The sequence below is a fragment of the Amblyomma maculatum genome, chromosome 1 (assembly GCF_055883805.1).
Source record: "Amblyomma maculatum isolate TAMU_Amacu chromosome 1, ASM5588380v1, whole genome shotgun sequence".
NCBI classification, from domain to species: Eukaryota; Metazoa; Arthropoda; class Arachnida; order Ixodida; family Ixodidae; genus Amblyomma; species Amblyomma maculatum.
The window spans coordinates 493600362-493623211 of NC_139344.1; the positions used below are offsets into that span (position 1 = coordinate 493600362).

At 44.4% G+C, this 22850-nt stretch overlaps 1 protein-coding gene, 2 long non-coding RNA genes and 1 pseudogene across 7 annotated transcripts in view; 1 reads left to right on the top strand and 3 right to left on the bottom strand.

Annotated features, from left to right (window-relative positions):
* Positions 1 to 486: 486 nt before the first annotated feature.
* Positions 487 to 8873, bottom strand: LOC146210268 (uncharacterized). Its single transcript, XR_014708522.1, has 4 exons — positions 8722 to 8873; positions 7211 to 7336; positions 6572 to 6727; positions 487 to 1360 (listed from the first exon to the last, which is right to left on the bottom strand). It is a non-coding gene; the product is annotated as an uncharacterized LOC146210268 (long non-coding RNA).
* Positions 8874 to 11138: 2265 nt separating this feature from the next.
* Positions 11139 to 22850, top strand: part of LOC146210269 (uncharacterized) — a 28270-nt gene continuing 16558 nt past the window's right edge. For 2 of the 5 annotated variants that reach the window (XR_014708555.1, XR_014708539.1), the window contains exons 1-4: positions 11139 to 11491; positions 16597 to 16727; positions 16796 to 16904; positions 18909 to 19048. This is a non-coding gene — a long non-coding RNA (uncharacterized LOC146210269). Of the gene's footprint in view, positions 11492 to 16596; positions 16728 to 16788; positions 16905 to 18908; positions 19049 to 22850 lie in introns of all 5 variants that reach the window. The other 3 variants (XR_014708549.1, XR_014708553.1, XR_014708552.1) reach the window with 3 other exon arrangements.
* Positions 13082 to 18202, bottom strand: LOC146210270 (uncharacterized). Its single transcript, XM_084582153.1, has 4 exons — positions 18053 to 18202; positions 17205 to 17978; positions 16589 to 16882; positions 13082 to 13165 (listed from the first exon to the last, which is right to left on the bottom strand). The coding sequence occupies exons 1-4, from the start codon at positions 18200 to 18202 to the stop codon at positions 13082 to 13084; spliced, it is 1302 nt and encodes a 433-aa protein (XP_084438279.1).
* On the bottom strand, positions 18717 to 20977 carry LOC146210271 (uncharacterized; annotated as a pseudogene).

Sequence of the window (22850 nt, forward strand, 5' to 3'; positions counted from 1 at the left end):
AGTTTCCGCCTTATTAAGTATCATTTCTAGTACAATGGGCCCTGTCTTGTATCCTGTAAAGAAGCGCTAGAAAAGATGAGTTCAAATGCTTTCCAACTCGCCCAAGTTTCCGCCTTATTAAGTATCATTTCTAGTACAATGGGCCCTGTCTTGTATCCTGTAAAGAAGCGCTAGAAAAGATGAGTTCAAATGCTTTCCAACTCGCCCAAGTTTCCACCTTATTAAGTATCATTTCTAGTACAATGGGCCCTGTCTTGTATCCTGCAAAGAAGCGCTAGAAAAGATGAGTTCAAATGCTTTCCAACTCGCCCAAGTTTCCACCTTATTAAGTATCATTTCTAGTACAATGGGCCCTGTCTTGTATCCTGCAAAGAAGCGCTAGAAAAGATGAGTTCAAATGCTTTCCAACTCGCCCAAGTTTCCACCTTATTAAGTATCATTTCTAGTACAATGGGCCCTGTCTTGTATCCTGTAAAGAAGCGCTAGAAAAGATGAGTTCAAATGCTTTCCCAGACGGCCATAGACGTCCGACGGTCGACCGACGGACGTCCGTTTTCGGACCTTCGGACATCCGACGGAAGTCCGGTTATGTTCGATATACGTACAGCGGACGTCCGTCGGACTATCGTTCGTGGATCCGGATCGCGTCCCACGGACGGCCGACGGACAGCCGGAAGCGGACATTCGGACGTTTCCCGGAACTTGCTTGCAGGGCCCGCTATTGGTGTAAAAATTTGCCAATAACATTTGTGTAAAGCTCAGCAAGCATGTGCCATGGAAATTTCAGTCACATACTAATGCTCAATGCCTTTGTCGTGAGAGTAAAGCAGACAATATGCAACAGGTTCAAGTATCCTGTTGTCTGCTTTACTTTCACACACAAAGCACTGAACAGCAGTGTGCAATTAAAACTTCCATCAAAGAGGCACATATGCTAGCTGAGCTTTACACAAATGCATCATTCCTGAAAACATGCGAAGTGCATACCAGCATACGGGGTTGTAAAAAAAGCATTTTTTTTTGGCTTTATTGCAAAAACTGCATGCATAAATAGTCTACACTAAAAAAATATCAATGTTAATGGCATGGTAAAATGCAGGCTAACTGGAGTATTAAGAATCTACTTGAATCATTTTTTTTAATTATCCTGGGCCGTGACAGCTCTTCTCTTGGGGAGGTGGTGGAGGAAAGGGTATTTATTGAAACCTAATATTTCGGAATTAGCGAGGAGATGATCGAGTTCTCTGTGGGCGGCCTCCGCAGGCCGGGATTCCAGGAGCAGTTACTATCCTGTGCATTTGCTCGATCAGCTGTTGCTGGTCTTTCAGGCCTAAGATGGAAAGAGCAGGTTGGGCTCCTCCTGCAATAGAAGGGAAAATGAAATTCACGTTATCTGTGCTGAACTTTGATTACACATCTCCAAGGGCAACTGCCAGTTTCTCTCAATTGCTTTTTCCAGATGGCACTGTATGCATGCATCTCCATTCAGAACTGTCACATACTATATAGAAAGGTCATATAACTCCAGCAAAACCCATACAGACTAACAAGATACAAACGTAGTTTGACCAGAACCTGGCATTCAGTATTTTAATGTTTTTATGTCGTCTCTTTGAACATGCCACTCTGACCAAACATGGCATGTTATGCTTGCTGCTATGCGCCCTCAGCAATGCCCAAGACATGGAGTGCACATGCAAAGAAACTAAGCATAAAGGATGCTGTATATGAATATAAAGCAGGCCGCGGAAACTCAGGGGCACTTCCGTCCCGTCTAATTCTCCCAAGCGGGGGCGAAAGGAGGAAAGAAAAAGCTGGGAGGAGGACTTCTCCCTCGCGCCTAAATTTTCCCCTCGCACTGACGGCGCCGCCGACTGCGCTGCGTGGCTTCGTCCTCGCGTGAACCGCTGCAACCGTTACTACTCCGCTCGTTTTGAATTAGAACCGTCGTCTGCGTAGCCTGGCGCTGTGAATTCTCTGTGTGTTGGCCAAAGTCGCGATTTTTCGTCGCGGTTCTTTTACTCTGTGCATCTCATTCCTGCTGGCTCTTCGCCCCTTCGTGAGACGAGAGACTTATCGGCGTGCACCTCCAGTTGCGTGGACCCATCTCGTCTGCTGATTGTGCTGGCCATTACAGTCGGCGATATCTGCTGTGTTTCGTGTTGTTGAACTTGTTACCTTCATGTACTGTGGAGAGACGTGCGTTTCGAAGAAGACGGTTCTTCCAGGAAGGGTAGTGTAAATTTTTAATCATGCATTTTGGTTATGTATAGCACAGTGACATGTGATTACTTGCATCAAATACCAACCACTAGGTAACTAGAAAGCAGCTATTTGCTCATGTTTCTACATTGCTTTGATGGTATGGAATGCGTAGAATGAATATGTTGCATCATTTATTTAATTTCATATCAACTGTACACATGCTGACAGAAACAGTGCCGGCAAACCGGGTTCTTTTGTAGTGATAAAGCAAGCATGCAAGATTACAATGTTAGCGCAGAACACATAACACTACTGTAAACTGTTAGCTATGTAAAGTGCGTGTGTGTGAGGGATACCTTGTCGCATCTTTTCATTTTCTGTTTCACATGCAGTTAATAAAAAAGAGAAACAATATCTGCTGTTCTAAGTGCTATTTCTTGCTGCGGTCGGGTACGCTTGCTCGCGAGCGCCTGTGCCCTCGAGAGCGCTATGCTTGTGGTTTTTCTTTCCATCACACTGTTCCTGCCGCGAGCCGGTCGCGCCGAGGCAGAACGATGATGCGGTAGAAAATCCACGGGCAGAGCGTTTTCCCGGGAGCGGGCGCACGCGAGCGCGCGATCCGCGCTGCTTGAAGCAACCTACCGACACCCCCTTCAGCGCACCGTTTTTTTGGACCAGTCCGCTATACGGCCTCCCCCGTCATGTCCATTTTTTACGCGCCCCCTCCCGCTATAATCCTATAATGGGGAGTTTGGCGCTAGCGTCTGTAATTCGTGGCCGCTGGGAGGTATAGGGAGTTTCACACCCCTGTATAAAGCACAGCCAGAGCATTGCAGTATTACACAGGTACGCATTGGCGGCAGAAACCTGCATTTTGAGCGGTTTAACAGGCAGATTTCTAAAGTCATTGTTCCTGCTCTGAAAAGAAGTGATCAACAATAACATCATTTAAAATTGTTACCTTTTTGTTCTGTAAGCTGCACATTTTGCTGGTTTCCATGTACCCTCTACCGAAGACATTCCCTGGGCGTGTCAGGGGTATATCGACATCAACATCTAGGCTACAAGCGTCTAGAAAGCGTCTCCTTAGAGCAGCTGCGACGAAGTAACTTATCTGATAACATGCAAGCTGCTGCAGCAGAATAAAGATAGACATTTGACATGTGGCTAAAGCCCAATGTGGAAGCATAGCCCGCCGCAGTGATTGCGCAGTGTTCATGCTTCTACAAGAGTTAAAAGTAAAGTTATTTGTTTACCCACAGCGCGATATGTGACATTACAATAGCAAGGCTTATAGTTACACAAAACACAAAAAGCTGACAACCACAAGCTCCTGATGTATTACCGGCAGCATGCAGCATGGATGTTAGTTACTGAAATATGGTTGCATAATTCTGGCAACCAGCTGTGCATGTATGTCATGGATTTCTCAACTACGCATTAACCCCGGGTAGACGCTTGGCCAGCGTCACGACGCTTTGACCCGTCGTTTGCCGGCTCCCTGATAAAGTTATACATACATACATACAACAAATTACAAAAAAAATAATGGTCTTTATAAATGCAGCCAGCTGTTTACAAGAAACACTGTAGCTTTTTTATGGGGAAGGTAACGAAACTGCCCCTGTAAAGGCGCCTAATTTGCCCCTATGTAATATCGGGGACAAAAGTGCGTGGACTACACAAACTGCAATCAAAGCACATAACTTTCACATCGACCAGGAAACTCTGACCATACTTGTCTATGTGAAAGTTGAACGTTAGTTCTTTCATGTGTGCAAGAGAAATAAGGTCACAATTCGTTTACATTGCGATTCTAGTCCAAAATCTCCAGACATACTGTCCAGAGACTTACGCCCTCGCAGTATAAGCCACCATTTGGGTAAGAGATTAGTAAAAGAAGTGTATAAAAGACATTAGTGCTGCTGGACAGCCATAGCTATAAAAATGGTATTGACATTGGAGTACTGCCTTAAGGCGGGACCTAGGGCATTACAAAAGCAAGAGTTAGTGTCCGCTGGTCCTCATTTGAACGAACAAAAAGAGGGGGGGGGGGGGGGGGGGAAGAAATCTACCTCAACTACATGCTTTGAGTGACACCAAGCCACAGTTAGCATTAAAGATATCACACAGTTTTGTGGAAGATTTGGGAGCGCTTTGCTGCTTTCTTATAGGATTGGACAAAAGAGCTCACCATCTTCAGAAAGGCATGTTATATAGAAATGAAAATAGTGAATTTACTGCATCTGGCCACAACAACTTGCACACGGAGAGTTCTCCAGGCCGCGGGGCTGTTTCATTAACTTCAGGACTCCGCCCACATTTCTTATCCCCAATGACAACGAACTCACACATGACTGGCTAACAAACATTTTGGCATGTCTTTCCACTTTCATAAGGTTCTTCACTCTCTCCCTAATACAAGCAATGCAAAAGGGACAACAAATTCGTTTCACAACAAACGGAATTTAGAGAATGGACCTCGAAATGATTGGCTCACTAGGTCACATGCCAAACTCTCTCCCCTAGGAAATAAAAAAAGAAAAAAAAATTAGAACCCATCAAAACGGTGTCCCACGTGCGCAACCATTGCCCAAAGCTTGCACCCTTGGCGGCTCCTTTTACAGGGCAATTATTGCAATTATTGGCGTCCGAGTCAGCACCATTGCGGACCACATCAGAAGAGCCAACCCACATCCTCCCGCTCCGCATCATACCGTCACTGTTACACACTTGCCCTTTTTCAACGCCGCCATCTCCCACCATTGTTGACATCCAGGGTTGGAATCCTCAACGAGACCCCACTCAGCGCGCCTACACTGAATAATTGTCACTTTTATGGGCTCCCCAACAAGGAAGAGGGCCTTTACACCCTTCAACCTGACAGTGTTTTTTCTTTGAACAATAAGCAGTTCTTCCAAAAGAGGTACTCGTTTCAAAGCTGTGCTGCCTGCGGGTGATGGGTCTAGTCAGCGTACTAAGGGCCCCTTAGTACGCTTAGTACAAGGACCCCTTAGTTGTATACTGTTTGTAAAGCTCCTTAAATAAACATGAGCCCCCTACATGACACAGCAACGAGAACAAACTGCCTGTCCCCGCGTCTTCGAGTGCGACAGCAAAGTCCTCGGAAGAGGGGACTTCTTTCCCTCTCTGCCTACGTTTCCGTTAAGCACTGTAGCTGCTGTAGCTGCCTCTCTGTGCGCGTCTCTCCGCCTCCTGTCCGAGGGCAAGTGGGAGACGGCCGCAGCTGGGCATTGAACAGGTGACCCAAAAAGAGCAGACTAATAATGGTGCCTAGCATACCCACCGATCCCTTACAGAAATCATTAAAGAAATGAAAGCAACACATCAGATAACGCTACAATGTTTCTAAGTGCAAAGTCGACAACTCCAAGTCATATAAATATATGTACATCTCCGCACATTAACTAGACAGAAACAGTGCAGAGTAAACTAATAATTCAGTGTCTAGCAACACTATTAAAAGGGGATAAAGGCCACGGGGGGCTACGATTATTAGTACCGTTTTGCCTTTAAACTACAATAACATACTTGTTGCAAGCTTAAAATCACAGATTCACACCTGTCCCACCCACAGCAATGGAACACACATCTGACTCAAGTCTGCAGAGAAAGAGCAAGCTAGACTATTACAGACGCACCCTTGGTTGTTTTTCTGGCATTTCTGAGGGTGAAGAATCTGACTTGTCAGTAGCATGTATATGAATAAGAATCCTATGACAGTAAATGCATCAGATTTTCTGGAGTGGCTTTTCTTTGCTGACCACATATGAGGTGAGCTATAATTTATCCAACTTGGCCTAGGTTTATTCTATGAATAACAAAGCTATAGCAGGTACACAGTCGTCCACTCAGGCTGAACATGCGAGTGCGTGGCATGCACTTTTTGAGATGCCACTGCATCCATCGCAGCCGCACACCGTAGCGAAGAGGCAGACAGCGTGAAGTACCAGCCTCTAGTCCCTCTACCACCCCTGGGGTCCCAAACTAGGGACCCCTTGTTTTTGTCAGGACAGGCCCCCTCAGGGTCAGCTAGTGAGTAACCTCCTGTATTTGTATCTGATGGAAATGTTTTCCACCACCACCCACATTACGCAGCTGCGCATCATAGCAGATGTGAAGCAACAGCTCCTGGTCCTTCTACGCATAAGCCACTTTGCCTTGATGCATGCCTGCGCACCATAGTAAAGAGGCAGACGACATGACGCAGCAGCTCATGGTACTTTACACATGAGCCCCCCATTGTACTTCGATACGCACCATAGCAAATATACACACTACGCCACACAGCTGCTCCTGGTCCCTCTATGCATAAGCCATTTTGCCTCAATACGCACTTACGTACCTGAGCGAAGAGGCAGACGTGAGGCTGCAGCTCCTGGGCCCTCCATGCACAAGCCACTTAGCATCAATGCACGGCTGTGCACTGTAGTAAAGAGGCGAAGGACGTTAAGCAGCAGCTCCTGGTCCCTCTACACATCAGCCTTGCCTCGATGCGCATCTGCACACCGTAACAAACAGCCAGATGTGACAAAGAAGCTCCTGGTTTCTCTACACATAAACCACTTTGCCTCAATGCACGTCTGCACACCGGAGCAAAGAGGCGGATGACGTGAAGCTGGAGCGGCTGGTCCCTCTACGCACAAGCCACTTAGCCTTGATGCATGGCTGTGACGGATGCATTGCTATTTTGCAAACTGCATGCCACACATTCCCATTCAAGCTAAGAGTGGACGACTGTGTAAACGTAAAATACTGGTTATTTACTTCAATGGACAATGACAAAAAGTAACATGGTGGACAATGTAAAAAGAATTTGCTGCATAAAGTTTGTTGAAACCAGTTCTACATCCTACATGTAAACAAGCTAAAACCTTAATGTCGAAGGGATGTCCTGCGTGTTTAAAATCATCACGCTCAAACAACTTCAACACTGACAATCATGATTCAATATTAATAATATAGATAATGATACAATACTCACTTTTAGCCATACCAAAGAAATGAGAATGCAAAAAGATGTTGCTGTTTTTTCCCCGTGGATGACAGTTTTCCATGCTCAAAGTGCTGCTTCCTGTTGGCCTACGAAATCGGCTACAGCAAATGGCATCTGAAAAATTTTTGGAAGCCTCATGCTAGTCTTCAACGAGAAAAGCATTGCCATACAGAAGCAGAACACAAATACTTTTACAACACACTAAAAGCACCAACTGCGGTGTTGTTTTTAGGATGACTAGGTACAGGTTTTGCTGTAGCAAGCCAAATGTTAGCCTTGAATAAGGAAAGCATTCCCATACAGAAACAGAACACAAAAACTTTTACAACACATTAAAAGCATCAATTGCACAAATGCTTGTAAGATGACCAGGTACAGGTTTCTGCTATAGCCCACATCATGTGACCAGCGGTTATCAGAAGCCTTGTATGTGAGCATGATGCCCTAGATTCAATTTATGGCTATCACTGTATTAACAAGCATGGGTTTAAAGCTACTTTAATATGATAATCTAAGAACATGGTAAGAGCTTTCAGTGCGAGACAAGCTCAGTATCATGCACTATAAGGTGCTGCATGGCTCTAGTGTAGCTTTGGCATTATCTCGCTGTCAATAATGCAGTGAAGTTCTGAGGAGCCTTTGAATATCTGTAAGGACAAGGCAACAACAATTTTGTTTTCATCTCACTTTTGCTCATCTCGGGTTTTTTTTTTCTATTTTTTTTTTTAATAGAGCCCGCGGCTTGCATGGCCTCCCAGTATGCCTGTTTTGCATAAAAGAAGGCGTTGCAGGCACCAGAGCTCACAGCCCAACTGTATCGCGGCGGCGGTATGTCAAATTCATGCCAGAACAGCGCAGAACAAAGGGGCAAGAAAAAGACAAGTGCTGACTTTTTTTTTTTCTCTCATCTCCTTGTCCGGTTGTTCTGCGCGGTTCGGTCCCACATGCATAACCAACATGCGCAAGGTGCTGTCCTGGTTTGTCAAAGCTGAAGGAGAGTACTAATCCTTTAGTTTAGCAGCTACAGCCGTTCCCTCTAGAAACTGTAGTTGCCGTAAAACTCAAGAGAGAAAGATCAGCGACTGTCCAAAAAAAAAAAAAAAAAAAAAAAAAAAAAAAAAAGCTCGCGACGTTTTCACAAGTGTAGGCATGTCGCACGATAGGCTCGAGTGCAAAAGTTTTCTCGTATAGTTTTTACAACTCAGCACGTAGCGCATGGTTAACAAAGTAACTCCTTTAAAGCTCAGGCAGGCACTCCTTTATCAGAGACACGAGAAGTTGCGCGGCTTACTGGCGCAGCGTCCAGTAATGCCGAGAAAGATGGCCCTCAGACTTGAGGCTGCACTTTAGTTAGTCGGCGCGGAGCCATCCTGTCAGTCTCGCCTAAAACACTCGACCGTTCGGCTGCTGTACAGAGCTGTTTCCTTACCCAAAAGCTCAGCACCATCGGTGCATCGAAAAGTTCCACTAAAGAAACAAAAGTTCGGTGAAATACTTACTTTGGAATCGGCGGGTGAACAAAGTGTGCCAGCCGCACCAAGCCACAGCAAAAACGATGCTAGCAGTGCATTACAGCCGTAGGTATTTGTAACTGCGCAGAAAATGCAGAACACGGAAACGTGAAGCGATCTTCCATGACTAAACTTCAACTTGTCAGGTGGATTGGATTGGCTCATTTCAGATATTTTTGAGGATAGGTTCGGTTTCGTTCTTTTTGAGCTTGCTGCTTGCTGCGTCTATTCAGCCACTGATTAAAATTTCACCGAAGCATCATGATAGAAAAATGTTTAATGGTCATTTAACGTTTATTAAAAAAGTTTTGATGGAAGAATTCAACGATGAAACATGCGGAAAATAAAAAACAACTGTTTAATGGAAACGCTTTCTATCGCATCTATTCGCTCTGGCATCATATAATGCAGACTTGACGGCATTACTGATTTATATGCAGTTCAGACGAGCACGACGACTACAAACTATATCATAGCTGTGTAAAACCAAATCCAGTGGCGGACGAACGGCGGCTGTCCGCTGGGCGAACGGATTCGACCATCCGCTTTCGTACGTACGCCGGAATTCCGGCGGACGTCCGAAATCGGCCGCCGAGTTGCGGCCGAGTTCGGTTGTCCGTCGGACGTCAGTGGCCGTCTGGGTTCCAACTCGCCCAAGTTTCCACCTTATTAAGTATCATTTCTAGTACAATGGGCCCTGTCTTGTATCCTGTAAAGTTCAAATGCTTTCCAACTCGCCCAAGTTTCCACCTTATTAAGTATCATTTCTAGTACAATGGGCCCTGTCTTGTATCCTGCAAAGAAGCTCTAGAAAAGATGAGTTCAAATGCTTTCCAACTCGCCCAAGTTTCCACCTTATTAAGTATCATTTCTAGTACAATGGGCCCTGTCTTGTATCCTGCAAAGAAGCGCTAGAAAAGATGAGTTCAAATGCTTTCCAACTCGCCCAAGTTTCCACCTTATTAAGTATCATTTCTAGTACAATGGGCCCTGTCTTGTATCCTGCAAAGAAGCGCTAGAAAAGATGAGTTCAAATGCTTTCCAACTCGCCCAAGTTTCCACCTTATTAAGTATCATTTCTAGTACAATGGGCCCTGTCTTGTATCCTGTAAAGAAGCGCTAGAAAAGATGAGTTCAAATGCTTTCCAACTCGCCCAAGTTTCCACCTTATTAAGTATCATTTCTAGTACAATGGGCCCTGTCTTGTATCCTGCAAAGAAGCGCTAGAAAAGATGAGTTCAAATGCTTTCCAACTCGCCCAAGTTTCCACCTTATTAAGTATCATTTCTAGTACAATGGGCCCTGTCTTGTATCCTGTAAAGAAGCGCTAGAAAAGATGAGTTCAAATGCTTTCCAACTCGCCCAAGTTTCCACCTTATTAAGTATCATTTCTAGTACAATGGGCCCTGTCTTGTATCCTGCAAAGAAGCGCTAGAAAAGATGAGTTCAAATGCTTTCCAACTCGCCCAAGTTTCCGCCTTATTAAGTACCCTATAGCCTCTGCGTGCTCTATTTTCCGTCGTTATTTCTTTTTCAAAGCTATTCTTTTTTTTTTTTTTGTATGTACATAAAACAGGATTAGAGCGATCTTCTGGAGGCAATGACTTGCATATTACCGGTTGCTTGCGCACCCTAGAATGGAAACATTTTCTTGAACAATTAGGTCACTATAACGCATTGAGATTAAATGTCATAAGTATAGCGCACATCTCTGGGTATTTATAAAGCGACCCGTTACAACAATGTTTCAGCTTATGGAGAGAAAAGAAAACGGTGTGTTCTTAGATTAGTGTACAGTTTCACAAATTCTTGTCTCTTAAATTTCGATGCTTATATCTTTATACGCGTTCGATTGCAGCCTGTTTGTGCACTGCTTTCCTCTTCCTGGGCCTTCATTTGGTTCTTATGCTCGGTTGTTTCCTCTTTTTTTATTGTTTTTAATATATCTCCATTTTTCTTCGTCTTTAGCTGCCTGCTTTCTTCGTCGTGCGTTTGCCGTGCCGCACAAAAATTCTGAACCTTTAATCAAATTTGCGGTCGCTCTTTTCACGGCGCTGCGTGCCTTCCGCCAACCCCTTTCTCCCTCCCTGGTAGGCGACACGTTTCTTTTTATTTTTCTGTGCAACCTTTACCTCCAACTTCTTTCACCTTTCCTGACCCACTGTGTTCCGTTATTCAGTAGCCAGTTGGCGTGATGTCGTTCGTTTTTCATGTCCTTACTTTACTATATCTCTACCTCCATGCGGAGTAGTCCACATTTAATTTATCCCAACTGAATGCCGACTTCTTTTGTGGCTTCAGTGACGTACTGTAGTCGGCATAGTTGGCGTGGAAAACAACGGAATATACCATTTTGTACTGTTTTGATAATTAGGTTACTGTGACCAGTTTTAGTCAGCGCTCGAACGCACGTGCTGTATGTTTCACTTCTTCATACATCCTGCCTCCACACTGCCTTCTTTTCAAAACGAGCGCATTTCTGGACGTCAATTAGGTGCTTCAGGAATGCTAAAGCAAGCTGTGCGACATTCCGTTTCCAGCCCAGATGAGAGCAGACGCTGACGTCACCGTCGCCGTCACTCGCCGTCACTCGCCGTCACGCGACGTCAGTTCCTCCCTCTTCGGTTGCCGCTGGTTGTCGTGGCAACAGATACGCTGCCTCGGCTGGAGAAATCGGGGCGCATTTAGCATCGGCGGGCCAGTAATTGATGCGCACAGTGCAAACAGCGTTCTAGAAGCGTTCAGGGAGCTTTGAAAGGTGAGAAGTCACAAAAACATGTGTTCTCAGCTCGAACCGGGTGTTTTTGTGACGCTAATTATGGTGAATTGTTGAGTATGGTTGTTGATGGAAAGTGCACTGTTTTTGTGGTCCCAAAATGCATATGGCGTCACGTACAGTTCTGCATCTCGCCCATGCTGAGTGTCGCTCGTATATAATGCGGGACGGTGCTGCTTACAAACAAATCCGCAAACAAGGCATTCGCAAAATTGGCTGATATGAAGGACGTGGTTGTTTCAGCTTTCCGTACCGCGGCTATCTGCCGCGTAGGGGCTGGGCTTATGTAACGAACTCGTTCTGGTAAACTTTGGTAAATCTAATTACTCGCTTCTATTTATTTATTTATTTACCCACAGCACCAAGCGGCATTACAGTGGGGAAGGGTATGCAAAAAACATAACATAACATAAACACTGTCAGCCACGGAAACAAGTGAAAATGGCATCAAATAGCACCACAAAACTGAAATGGTTATTATAAGGCAGAAAAAAAAAAAAAAAAAACATCATTGGACATATCACAAGCAGTGTCTGAAAGACAATTTGTTCCAATCGTGTTTTGGGAACAAAAAAGACAGTTCAAATACATTACTTTTTGAAAAAATCTCCCATACTTTGAGTATATATTTTGCTCTTTCAATGCCAACAGAACAATGATAAATCACATGAAAAACCTTGAGTCGCAACTTACGTTGATGGATTTCCAGATGCTCCCATTGCAGTTTTTCAGTCTCGGCAGAGATATTTTTTCTGTAAATCCGTGACAAAAATCGAGCAGCTAAATCCTGAACCCTGCCCAATTTGGTTTTGTTTCGCACCACTAAAGGATTCCAAATTGTGCAGGCATATTTAACGATTGACCTAACATTTAACTTGTACAGTAATTCTTTAGTAAGCAGCGGATATTGTGGCATGTCCCACAAGCTTTTAGCGGATTTTCCCACCTCAGGCCTTTGGTTAAACCTTGCAGCAAGACAGTTACCTCTGTGATTGCTGGCTGTTAGAAGAAGTTGAGATCCCTTGCTTGTGAGGGAAGCCCTACAAATAAATATGAGCCAAACCCCACTTTTTTTTTTTTCGTATTCTTTTTTTTTGCGTTGTGCCGCACTTAATTTTCTGCATACGGCGATTGAAGCAAACTTTTTAGCACATTGATTTTTGTCTTTCCAGTGAGCATTAAAAGGGGTATGAAACATTTTGAGTAGATTAATCGTTTCGGTGTCAGCAATTTAATCTTTATTGTTGCAGGCATCTGAGCAGCCTCTAGTAAGTACTACATGATTTGAAAGGGGTCAGTGTTGCATGGACTAAAATGGTCTCGCATACCTTCTCGAACTTTGTAATATGCAAACACTGTGCAGATTGGCTGCCAAGTTCTGGCACTTCAGAAATTTTGGTGCCACCAAAGTAGAATGCAACAGGGGCCATTCTCAGACATGTTGTACCTGTCTGTAGGAGGTAGTCAGGCAGCTAGCAGTTAAATCTACACTACAGTGTGGCAGGAAAGTGAGTAGGTTCCTTGACAAATAACGGACGTCATGTTCTGCCTGTTGGCAACAGGGCTACCTGGTCAGCTGGTTAAACTGGAAATGGTGTGGAAGTAGGCGCATTGGAGGAGGCTGTGCTCCAAGTTGCCATAGATGTGAGGGGGCAGCTAGGACAGGAAGGGGTAGGGGTGAACCCTGGAAAGGGGGCATAAGCAGGCTGCAGAGAGAGGAAGGATGTTGAGATGGGATTTGTTTGATGATAATTAATAATATGCATCATCTATGACAGCAGCTTCACAGAAACACAAATATTACTGAAAATCATCTTCCATTCTTGTCTAAAGTTTTGTAGAAGCTGCTGCTAATGGTCAAGTTTTGGGTACCACCAAGAGTGGCAATATTTATGCTGTACTTGTTTAGTACTATAAAGCACTGGCATACAAGATTAGAGTGAATGTAGAAACATCTTTTATTGGATGAAGGTTTTCTGGGCTTTGATGCATATTTTTTCCGGAAATTCATTTCCTTAATGAACCTTGCAAGCTGTTGCATGATCAATTATAGCAGTGGGCAAACACATTTGTATGAAAACAATAGCAGTGGAATATATACAACAGTGAATACAACAAATGTTCAACACCGTGCAAGCAGTGAAGAGCATCATAGGAAAGTTAAGAGGAACACATGCTAGCAGCATCGGAGTACTTATCCAGCAAGCATTTGAACATTTCGAACATAATCTGTCCCTCAAAATCAAGTCTTATTCATTCACATCATTGTGAGACACTGTAATGACTGAAAGAGAAGAAAAAAGAAAGCGTCACATATTTGTGGATGATCTGGCCAGTGTTCTTTGTCACATTTAAATCTTGTTTCTTCAAATGTATGTAAATTGTGTGTTGTGGCACTGGATAAAAATATTGCAGAAGTGCTGTGATGGGTTGGTTGGTTGGTTGGTTGGTTGGTTCATAGGAAGGGAAAGGCGCAGTATCTGTCACACTTGCTCTGTGGACACCTGAACCGCGCCGTAAGGGAAGGGATGAAGGTGGGAGTGAAAGTGGATAGAGAGAAAGGGGGGGCCGTAGTGGAGGGCTACGGAGTAATTTCGACCACCTGGGGATCTTTAACGTGCGCTGACATCGCACAGCACACGGACGCCACTTCGTTTCGCCTCCATCGAAACGCAGCCGCCGAGGCCGGGATTCGATCCCGGGAACTCCGGCACAGTAGTCGGGCGTCTTACCACTGCACCACCCCGGCGGGGCAACTGTGATGGGGACATCAGCTAGTCTGTGGATATCACTCTGAACTTCACAATTTGCTAACAATGGTGTAAATAAACTGAAGCAGTTTTGATATTTCATAAGAGCACTGAGCCTAAAAGAATATCACAATATTAATGATGCACTTCTTCCCACCCCAACATTCTTGTCACAGCTGGGTGCACCGTACATTGAATAATAACAATATAGAATGGAAAAGCCTCGACTTAAATGATACACATTTGTGGCTTGGCTTACAAGAGTGCTTAGATGATCTCTCACACTCGCAGCCTCCTGGCTGCATTGAAGACTTGCTGCATGCTTGCCCCAAAATATGCTGTGTTGGATTTTATCTGTTGCAGTATAAGCCTGGCATGTTCTCTGCAGCACTGCCCAACTGCACATCTGTAACAGAGAGATACAGAAAAGTGCCTCATGGGAGGCTATGCACAGGCCTGGAGTACTATCTGGATGCTCCAATAGCTGCCTTGAGTTATGCATTTTATGTGTACATGTACCAGTTGACATAGGGGACTGTGGTCTGCTGCACCAGCTGGTGAGCTTACTCTTCCAAGAACAATCGCAGGTCCAGGAAAGCAAGTCCAATGCCAGCAGAGAGAAATGAGCGGGAGCAAATTATGTAGAGTGGGCAAAGGGTCTGTGCTGCCGACAAGACAAGTAAGGAACTGGATAAATGTGATGTAGATGATGTAGATGACAAAAGAGAAGGGGAAATGACTCCCAAAGTATAGCAGAATTTCTGGTGAGAGCTAGATACGAGGAGTGGTTTCTTGCAAACATGGCGGTGGAATTAATAGTTCATGTGAGGAGAAACAACAACAATGCAAGCAGTTATTATGACGTTACCATGTAGATAACATATAATGGAATCAGCATGGCTGAACTGTTGCTTGTCATTAATGAAATCATATAGTGCATCTAAATTACGTATTCCTGCCGTGTGTGTATGAATTAGGAGGGCTCTATGGAAAGCGTGGAGCCAATCACCACATGCAATTTTTTTCGAATTCCTGAAAATATTATGAGAACTTGATGTGACATTATGCTCTACATTAACTGTAATTGTCCCAAAGTGGCATAGAGGTAACTATGATCATGAGAACATAAAACGTACTACTCTGGCAAGCTTTTAAAGATCTGAAAATTGGGCATTGTGGATAATAATGGCGTTAAATGGTGATAGCCGCATAGCTTATGTTTATGATCTCAACTTTGCGAAACATTTACTTGTATACAAGCACTGAAAAGAGTGCACAGATTTAGCCTAAGTCAACTTTCGTGGCTTCAAACAGCATTTGCAGCTCACAATGGGAATGATGTTGATGACGAGATTTACAGACTTGCTCAAGAGAAATAGCACCATTTACAACAGTGACCAATCATATTTGAAGTGCTCCCATTATCCTGAACCACACTACAAGGCACGCTGCTGGTGGTTAGTCGTTAAGCTTCACTCCTGAGCTGAAAGAACTGGGTTCGTTCCAAGCTACAGCAGCTATGTTGATGTGGAGGCAAAACACAATGCACCAGTGGACTGTGTCATCAGTGTACATTAAACAACCCCAAGTGGTGAAAATTATCTTGAGCTCTTCATCCATAGTGCCCCTCAGAGTAGCTTTGCAACATTTTATTTCATAAACCAAACCAACCGTCTGGCAGGATTCTAAGTATGCCACAAAATTCACTGGCCACACATTCAGTAAGGCACTGCTGCATCCAAACAGCAAAGCCTGGAGGGTAAAAATTAGCAGAAAACAGTCTTGAGGGGTGTTCATTACATTACATCACAACACACTATTACGGGGTTGGCAGTCACGTTGCACTGCAGGATATGTTTTGACAAGGGGCACAAGTTACAGTATGGGACCTGCTATCACAGTATCGATGTGTGCGGCTGTGCAAGTTGCTTATTGAACATCCTGAATAAGCAGTTCGAGATGGACCACAAGAGTCAAAGGGACATACACGAGTGCTGCTTTTAAATGGAGGCGAAAAGAGCAAGTGCACAAACACAACAAATTCGAAACTAAGATCAAAACACCAAAACCCATCCTTGTGTTGCTAGGAAGAAACTGAAGGTAATGTAAGCCTTCACTGCCCTGAACAGACAGCACACTGCAAGGCTTGTGACTTTGAATGTACTCCGATTCATGAGCATTGGGTCTGAGTGTTTTGCTCTTGGCCTGTATTTTGTTTTCTTATTGTATTTCCTCTTTTCATGTACATTTAATGCGCTTAAAGGGTTGCCGACGTGTTAGTGGCATTTGGCACCAGGCACGTTATCCCGGATGCTTTGACTTTTCTTACTTGCCCAGCTGTCACTGGCCGGCCAGCAGGAATGCGCTCACGGCCCCTGTGCAAGCCAGGTCTACATCTTGGGAGGCTTGTTGGCTGGACCCCTATTTTCTTGCCGTGTCGCCTACTTGTTCCAACAACTGTCTTTAATGTGAGTAACACTTGTGATGCAGCACTGCTGGTGTTCACTGTGCTTAGTCGTGAATTCAAAGCACGCAGGAAGGCGATGGAAGAAAGTTGTCCATCGGCAAGATGGTGAATGCGGCGCATATTCCTGTTGAGGGCCTCATACTCTTCCTCGAGGGCCTGCAAGAGATTTTCATTGAAGGTGAACTTTAAAGTGCCACTTATCTTGATAGCTTCAACATCATAGTAAAGTGGTGAGGAATTATTGAATTGAGGTGAGGAATTGTGGAAGCTTCAGTGTAGAAAGACTCGTTTGCCAAGCCCATATGATTGATGTTCTGGCATAATCAGTTGTGCACATCTCTTGTACCGGATAGGCGCAGTACCAAATATTATGCAGTGTTGGTGAGGAGCACGTTTCATGAAGCTGACTTGCCTAAGGTTACCTTACTTCTGCTGTTTACACATGATGTAATCAGATAGACGTAGCATTCAAATGTACCTTGGCATCCAGAGTTGAATCGAGGACTGGTGCTGGCATTTCATCTGGATCGTCACCTAGTTCCGTGTCCATTGCTTCTTGTGAGTCCATGCTGAAGGAGCAGGACGGAACTGTAGGGATCTCCTCCTGGCTTGTCCTCATGGGCTGAAAAAACCCAACTGGAGGGCACTTGTCCCCCAGTGCTAGCTTGCCAAGCTCATGACAGTCAGCTGGTGTCAATAGTGGGCTGTTGGGGAAGAGGCCACCGAAGACTTTCTGTACGATAGCCTGATGCTTGCAGAAAGCACCCTGGCAGCCTGCCCAGCAGCTGCATGTACCAATGTCAGGTCGTACCAAGTAACTTCCAGTACCGGTGGAGTTAGGTACATGATATGCTCCGTCTTCATCCTCAGGCATACTTTCTTTTGGAATTTCAGGCACTCGATGCAGGAGGTGTTCGAAGCTCACTTGGTGCGATGGTTCCCTATAGTGTGAATGCCTCAGCAATCGGTTTTTGAAATATTCTTCCCAATTTTGAATTACAAATTCGACCAGTGCTACGGCATTGTAGGCCTTTGTGCGAGATAACACTATATCTTTTAGTATTCTAATCGTAGCTTCCGAATAATTGTTGGTGTTTTGTCCTCTGGTGATTAGTCCTGCTCGGTACATAAGCACCCATTCATGCTGATTCTTGATTAATGCTTCAACCCTACGCACGTAGGCAGGGTGAAGAAGAGAGAGTAGATCTTTTTTTGCTTCTTCCAGTTCCACTTCATTCTTCGCATACAGGATCTATAACACAAATGTGAATGGTAAGTGGGGTATTGATCGCTTTTGAGTGCATTACAGTAATCGCATAGCTTTACTGCCACAGCATTAAAGGCCCTATTCTCCAGAAAGTCTGATGTCAATGTTGTTGGCATTGGCACCATGAGTGAAAATTTATGAGCATGCTTCTGGCAGGTGGTAGCTAACAGGTGGTATGGCCGAGCATTGATGGACAGGTCGTGCGGCATCACGGCACTATGTGACATGGCCAAGTTGGAAGGTGTTGCCAACTCAGGCTTCTGTTTTAGCATGGTTGGGTGAGAGAGGAATCAACACCTCTTAGCCACTGGATGCTGAGTCAGACATGATACTATTTAGTCATGCAATGAACCTGCAGAGGACGTGGGGAAGAGACAACACGTCAGCACTGGTATGCATGCTGCTAAAAGGGATTCGACTCCTCCCGAAACCGCGCAGCTCGCTAGTCGGACATAGAGGTGCTTTGCGTTGCATCCCTTTCGAGCAGTGCAATAAATGTCGTAGGCGTTCTCCCTCTTCCTCTCTTCTACACTCACTCTCTGCTTCCACACTCCTCTTGCGTGTCTTTTGCTTTGAGAGGCTAGTCAAATTTTAACCTCGGTGCATTTAACCCTGCAAGACTGTGCCCAGTCAGGCCAGAGCTATTGCGTGACCCTTCTATAATTTTTTGCGGGTGTGAGTTGCACGGACCCTGAAAGTCACTTTGCAGACCCCTATTAGAGAAACACTGATTTAATTAATGTCACTGCATAGGGTGAGGGCTTGTTCTCCAGTGGATGTAATCTGGATGATTGTCTTTTTTTCTACTGTGCAAGCTTCTTAAAGCAGTTACCAAAAAGTTGTAAAATTTGTATACCTTTTGGAAAGCTCTCATAAAAGAGCGGCGCTCATCCTTTGGCACCTTGTTGTCTGCAGCCATCAGCCAGCGCCACTCTGCCTGCAAGATGTGGAAGTGGCACAGCAGCTGACGTGCAGAGGGCCAGGCATCACGGAGTGCGTCTTTCTCGGCCCGCGAAACGTCTGACATAAATGCGGCAGGGGCCTGCAATAAACAGGTATGGTCAGATAAATATGCAATTTAGTCTGCACTCAGCTAAGCCATGCCAAAATGCAGATGAGCAGCTGTGCTTGGGCATGATTTTAATAAGGTTCCTGTAACTCTTAGAAACCTGAAGGCTGTCAGCTTATCTTTTTACATGCCCTTGCTCCTCTCCTGGGGTTGAAAATGCAGTGGTGTTGAATTGTACGAACGTGAAAACTGACACGTCCCTATTACAGTAGTGCGAGACATGAGAGTGCATTGCAAAGCTATGTTTCATGCCAGCTAACGACACGTGCCCGTCTTGTCTATCGCAGCTAGCTTGTGTCGTTACCTATACCTTACACGCGCCGTGCATGATTAAGAAACTGCATCACATTCTGCATTGAGAGTTCATGCGCTGAGGCACCCTGAGCTAAATGTCTGCGCCATTCCAAGTTAATACTGTGATGTTCATCGTCTTGCTATCATTTAGTGTTCCAACAGTGCAAATTGAGAGCCACGTCTGTCAGGGATGCAAGAAGCAGAAAGCAATAAAATGCATAATTACATGCCTTTTCTAGTGTTAAAAAATTGCCGCCTCATGAAACTCTGTATGAGGTCTCAGTGCACAGATTACTGAAGTGGCACCTGATATTGGATGCAATGTATGAATGGCTCATGGCTAGGGGCAAGAGAGCGGGTGTGTGCCGATAGATTGCAGGGAGTGCAGCTTTCCCATGCACTCCCATGTCTCGCAATATTGTGGTCTCGACAATACACAGAAGAGCATGAATATGGAGAGTAGTAAATACAGTGCAACCGTACATACGTAGCACTCAACAGGCGACAGTGCACAGGGTTGTGTGAACAAGCTGAAATACATGTACATTCAGTCAACAGTCAGCCCTGTTTGTCTCATTTTCGTCCCGTCCATTGTGTTGCTTTCTGTTCAGAATTCTTTAATCATCAACTTCTCTAGCAACGGACAGTGAAGAATTTAAAATGCATTTCAGTGCAGCCCAGCATTGCAATCAAACTTTCAGCAGAGTGAAATGTTTCGACATTGCATAATAATAATAATAATAATAATTGGTTAACAGGAAGGGAAAGGCGCAGTATCTGTCACACTTGTGTCTGTGGACACCTGAATTGCGCCGTAAGGGAAGGGAGGAAGGGGGGAGTTAAAGTGGAAAGAGAGAAAGAGGAGCCGTAGTGGAGAGCTACGGAGTAATTTCGACCACCTGGGGATCTTTAACGTGTGCTGACATCGCACAGCACACGGACGCCTCTTCGTTTCGCCTCCATCGAAACGCAGCCGCCGAGGTCGGGTTTGAACCCGGTAATTCCGGACAGTAGTCGGGCGTCTTACCACTGTACCAACCCGGCGGGGCTTTCGGCATTGCATGTTTAACAATTTCCGAACACACATAAACTTGTCTGCACTGCTAGGTGGCACGAATAAGCTCTTGAAATGTATTCTTTTAAACCGTTTACTCTTGTCCACAGCTGTCTGTACAGATTTTCATAAATGCATACAAATACACACAAAGTTTGAACATGCACCACTGATGCAGGCAGGAATTGGAAGCATACACTGTAATATTGGGCACCTATGTGCCCATGTGAGCACATCAGTCCAGCTACGCAAACCATTTCATTTGTCTTGTAGGACTAGTTTGACCTATTGGTACCAGCATAACTGCAAAATAGTTATCAGCTATCAGCTATTTCTTTCAGAAAAACTTGTACCTCTTTGTTCCCGAAGCACAAAGGGTACTTGAGAAGTTGAAATGCCAGCCCGTAGCCCTCCTTGCTCTGAGAGCTGTGAACAAGTACTGCTATGGGCACAGCACCAGGCTTGGTAGATGTTAGGAGGACTGTTGCCGTGCTCCGTGTCACACGACGCTGTGGAATCGACAAAGATGACTTCTTGTGATGACTCCAGCTGTTGTGCCCGTCGCATGATTGGAGTCACTACCAGGCCAGAAGTCATCTCCCATGCAGAGACAGAGTTAATGTTTTGAGACACACAACTTGAGTCGTAAACTATTCGTTTTGTTGCTCTGCCACTAGCTGCTTTCAGAAATACAGCACCAGCATTAGTGGACATTTTGCAGCATGCAACGATCTCTAATGGTGCATGACTTGAATGGAAAAAGGCAGTTCACCAGTTTTTGTAAGAACAGAAATTGAAGCTTTATTGCACATTGGATGTTGGAAAATAACTTTAGTCATCAAGAGTTTTCTCTATGTTACACAATGTATTAGTCATTTTTGGCAGGGGTACTCGTTCCAAAATATTATGTAGCATATAGATAAATATTGAAATGCAAGATGGTTACTTAACAGAAGAAACTAACTCGTAGTACATCATGAACATTGTCAAATATTAATACATTTACTGAACACAGTGAAAGAACGTCAACAAATCTAAATATTATGAATTTAAAAATAGTGTTAAATTTTTCAGCCACAGAGCATCTTCCAGTTTTCAGTACCTAGCAATTAGGCTTAGGAATAAACTTTCAGGATGAGTAATGTTTAAGATACAAAAAGAACAAAAAATGAATATCTTCTTTGGATATCTATTTTCTATATGGATATGGATATATATTTGGATATCTATTTTTTATAACGCACACACATGCAACATGCCTGGAATAGCACATGCACATCTTCTGAATGTAATAATGCAGAAATCAAATCCAAACACAATTTACTTAGCAGCCGAGATGCAGTTGTGGAAAGTAAACGGTTGCAATATAAGTGTGCAAGGAAGTGCATGTCATCTATACATGTACGACACTTTCCACGGCCGGTCTCGAGGGAGAGCGTGCTTCTTACGGCGTTTGCAGTAGGGTCTGTTTCCACCTCCCACCGCACCTCAATGGGGTCGCCACCTCCTCAACCGCTCCGCGTTTGCTACCACCATTCACGCGCATAGGAAGCGCGCGCCCGCTTTCCGCCCCACTCGCGTACATTGCGACATGCAAGTCCACACATTGCAATCCTTGCGGTTCACAAAAAGACTAATCAGCGTCTAATATTTGAGATCTATGCAGTATAAAATGCAGACAAATTCTGCGCGTGGGCAGTCCCCTTGGTGCGACTGAATGGCGGTTGCATGAGGCACCAGGTATACTTTCAGTGCATTGGACAGCCGCAATTTTAGCCACAGTCTTTAAGTTGCATATGCATTACATTCAGAGCATATCATTTGGTTGGAAGAGTATGTAGTCTTGCAACTGACACAACTACTTTTGATCAAGACATTGGGCACAAATATTTACTCTACAGAAGTGAGCAGTGGCAAACAAGACAAAATCTTTCTCCTTCAAAACTGACCCCTTTTTAAAAGAAATTTAAGGAAGGAGAGAATCATAGTCTCCTTTAGAAAACTGAACATTTATTTAAAGCTGTGTCCATTATTTTACCTAAGTACAATCTGTGGCAGGAGGGTGTGAAGGTGGGGGTGCTTTTGGCATCATCTAACTGTCATTATAATTGTATAGTGATTTGAAAGCAGCTCGCCTGTGGCGAGAGTCTTTACGTTATAACGGGCAGATTTTGTTATAAAGACTTCCTTCACATGTGGAATACACTGGTGACAGGCAGCTAAAGCAAGTACATTGTTCTGTTTATTTTTTATTTATTTATTATTATTATTATTATTTTTTTTTTTTTTTCATTTCATTGCTATGTGTATTACAAAACCAGCAGATGACAGCGCAAAACCGAGCAAAGCCCACCCATCGCCGCTGCAGCAGGCGTGGAGCAAGCAGTGAATAAGTCACGCCCCTTGCAGCAGCAGACAGCATAACTCCAGGAGAAACATT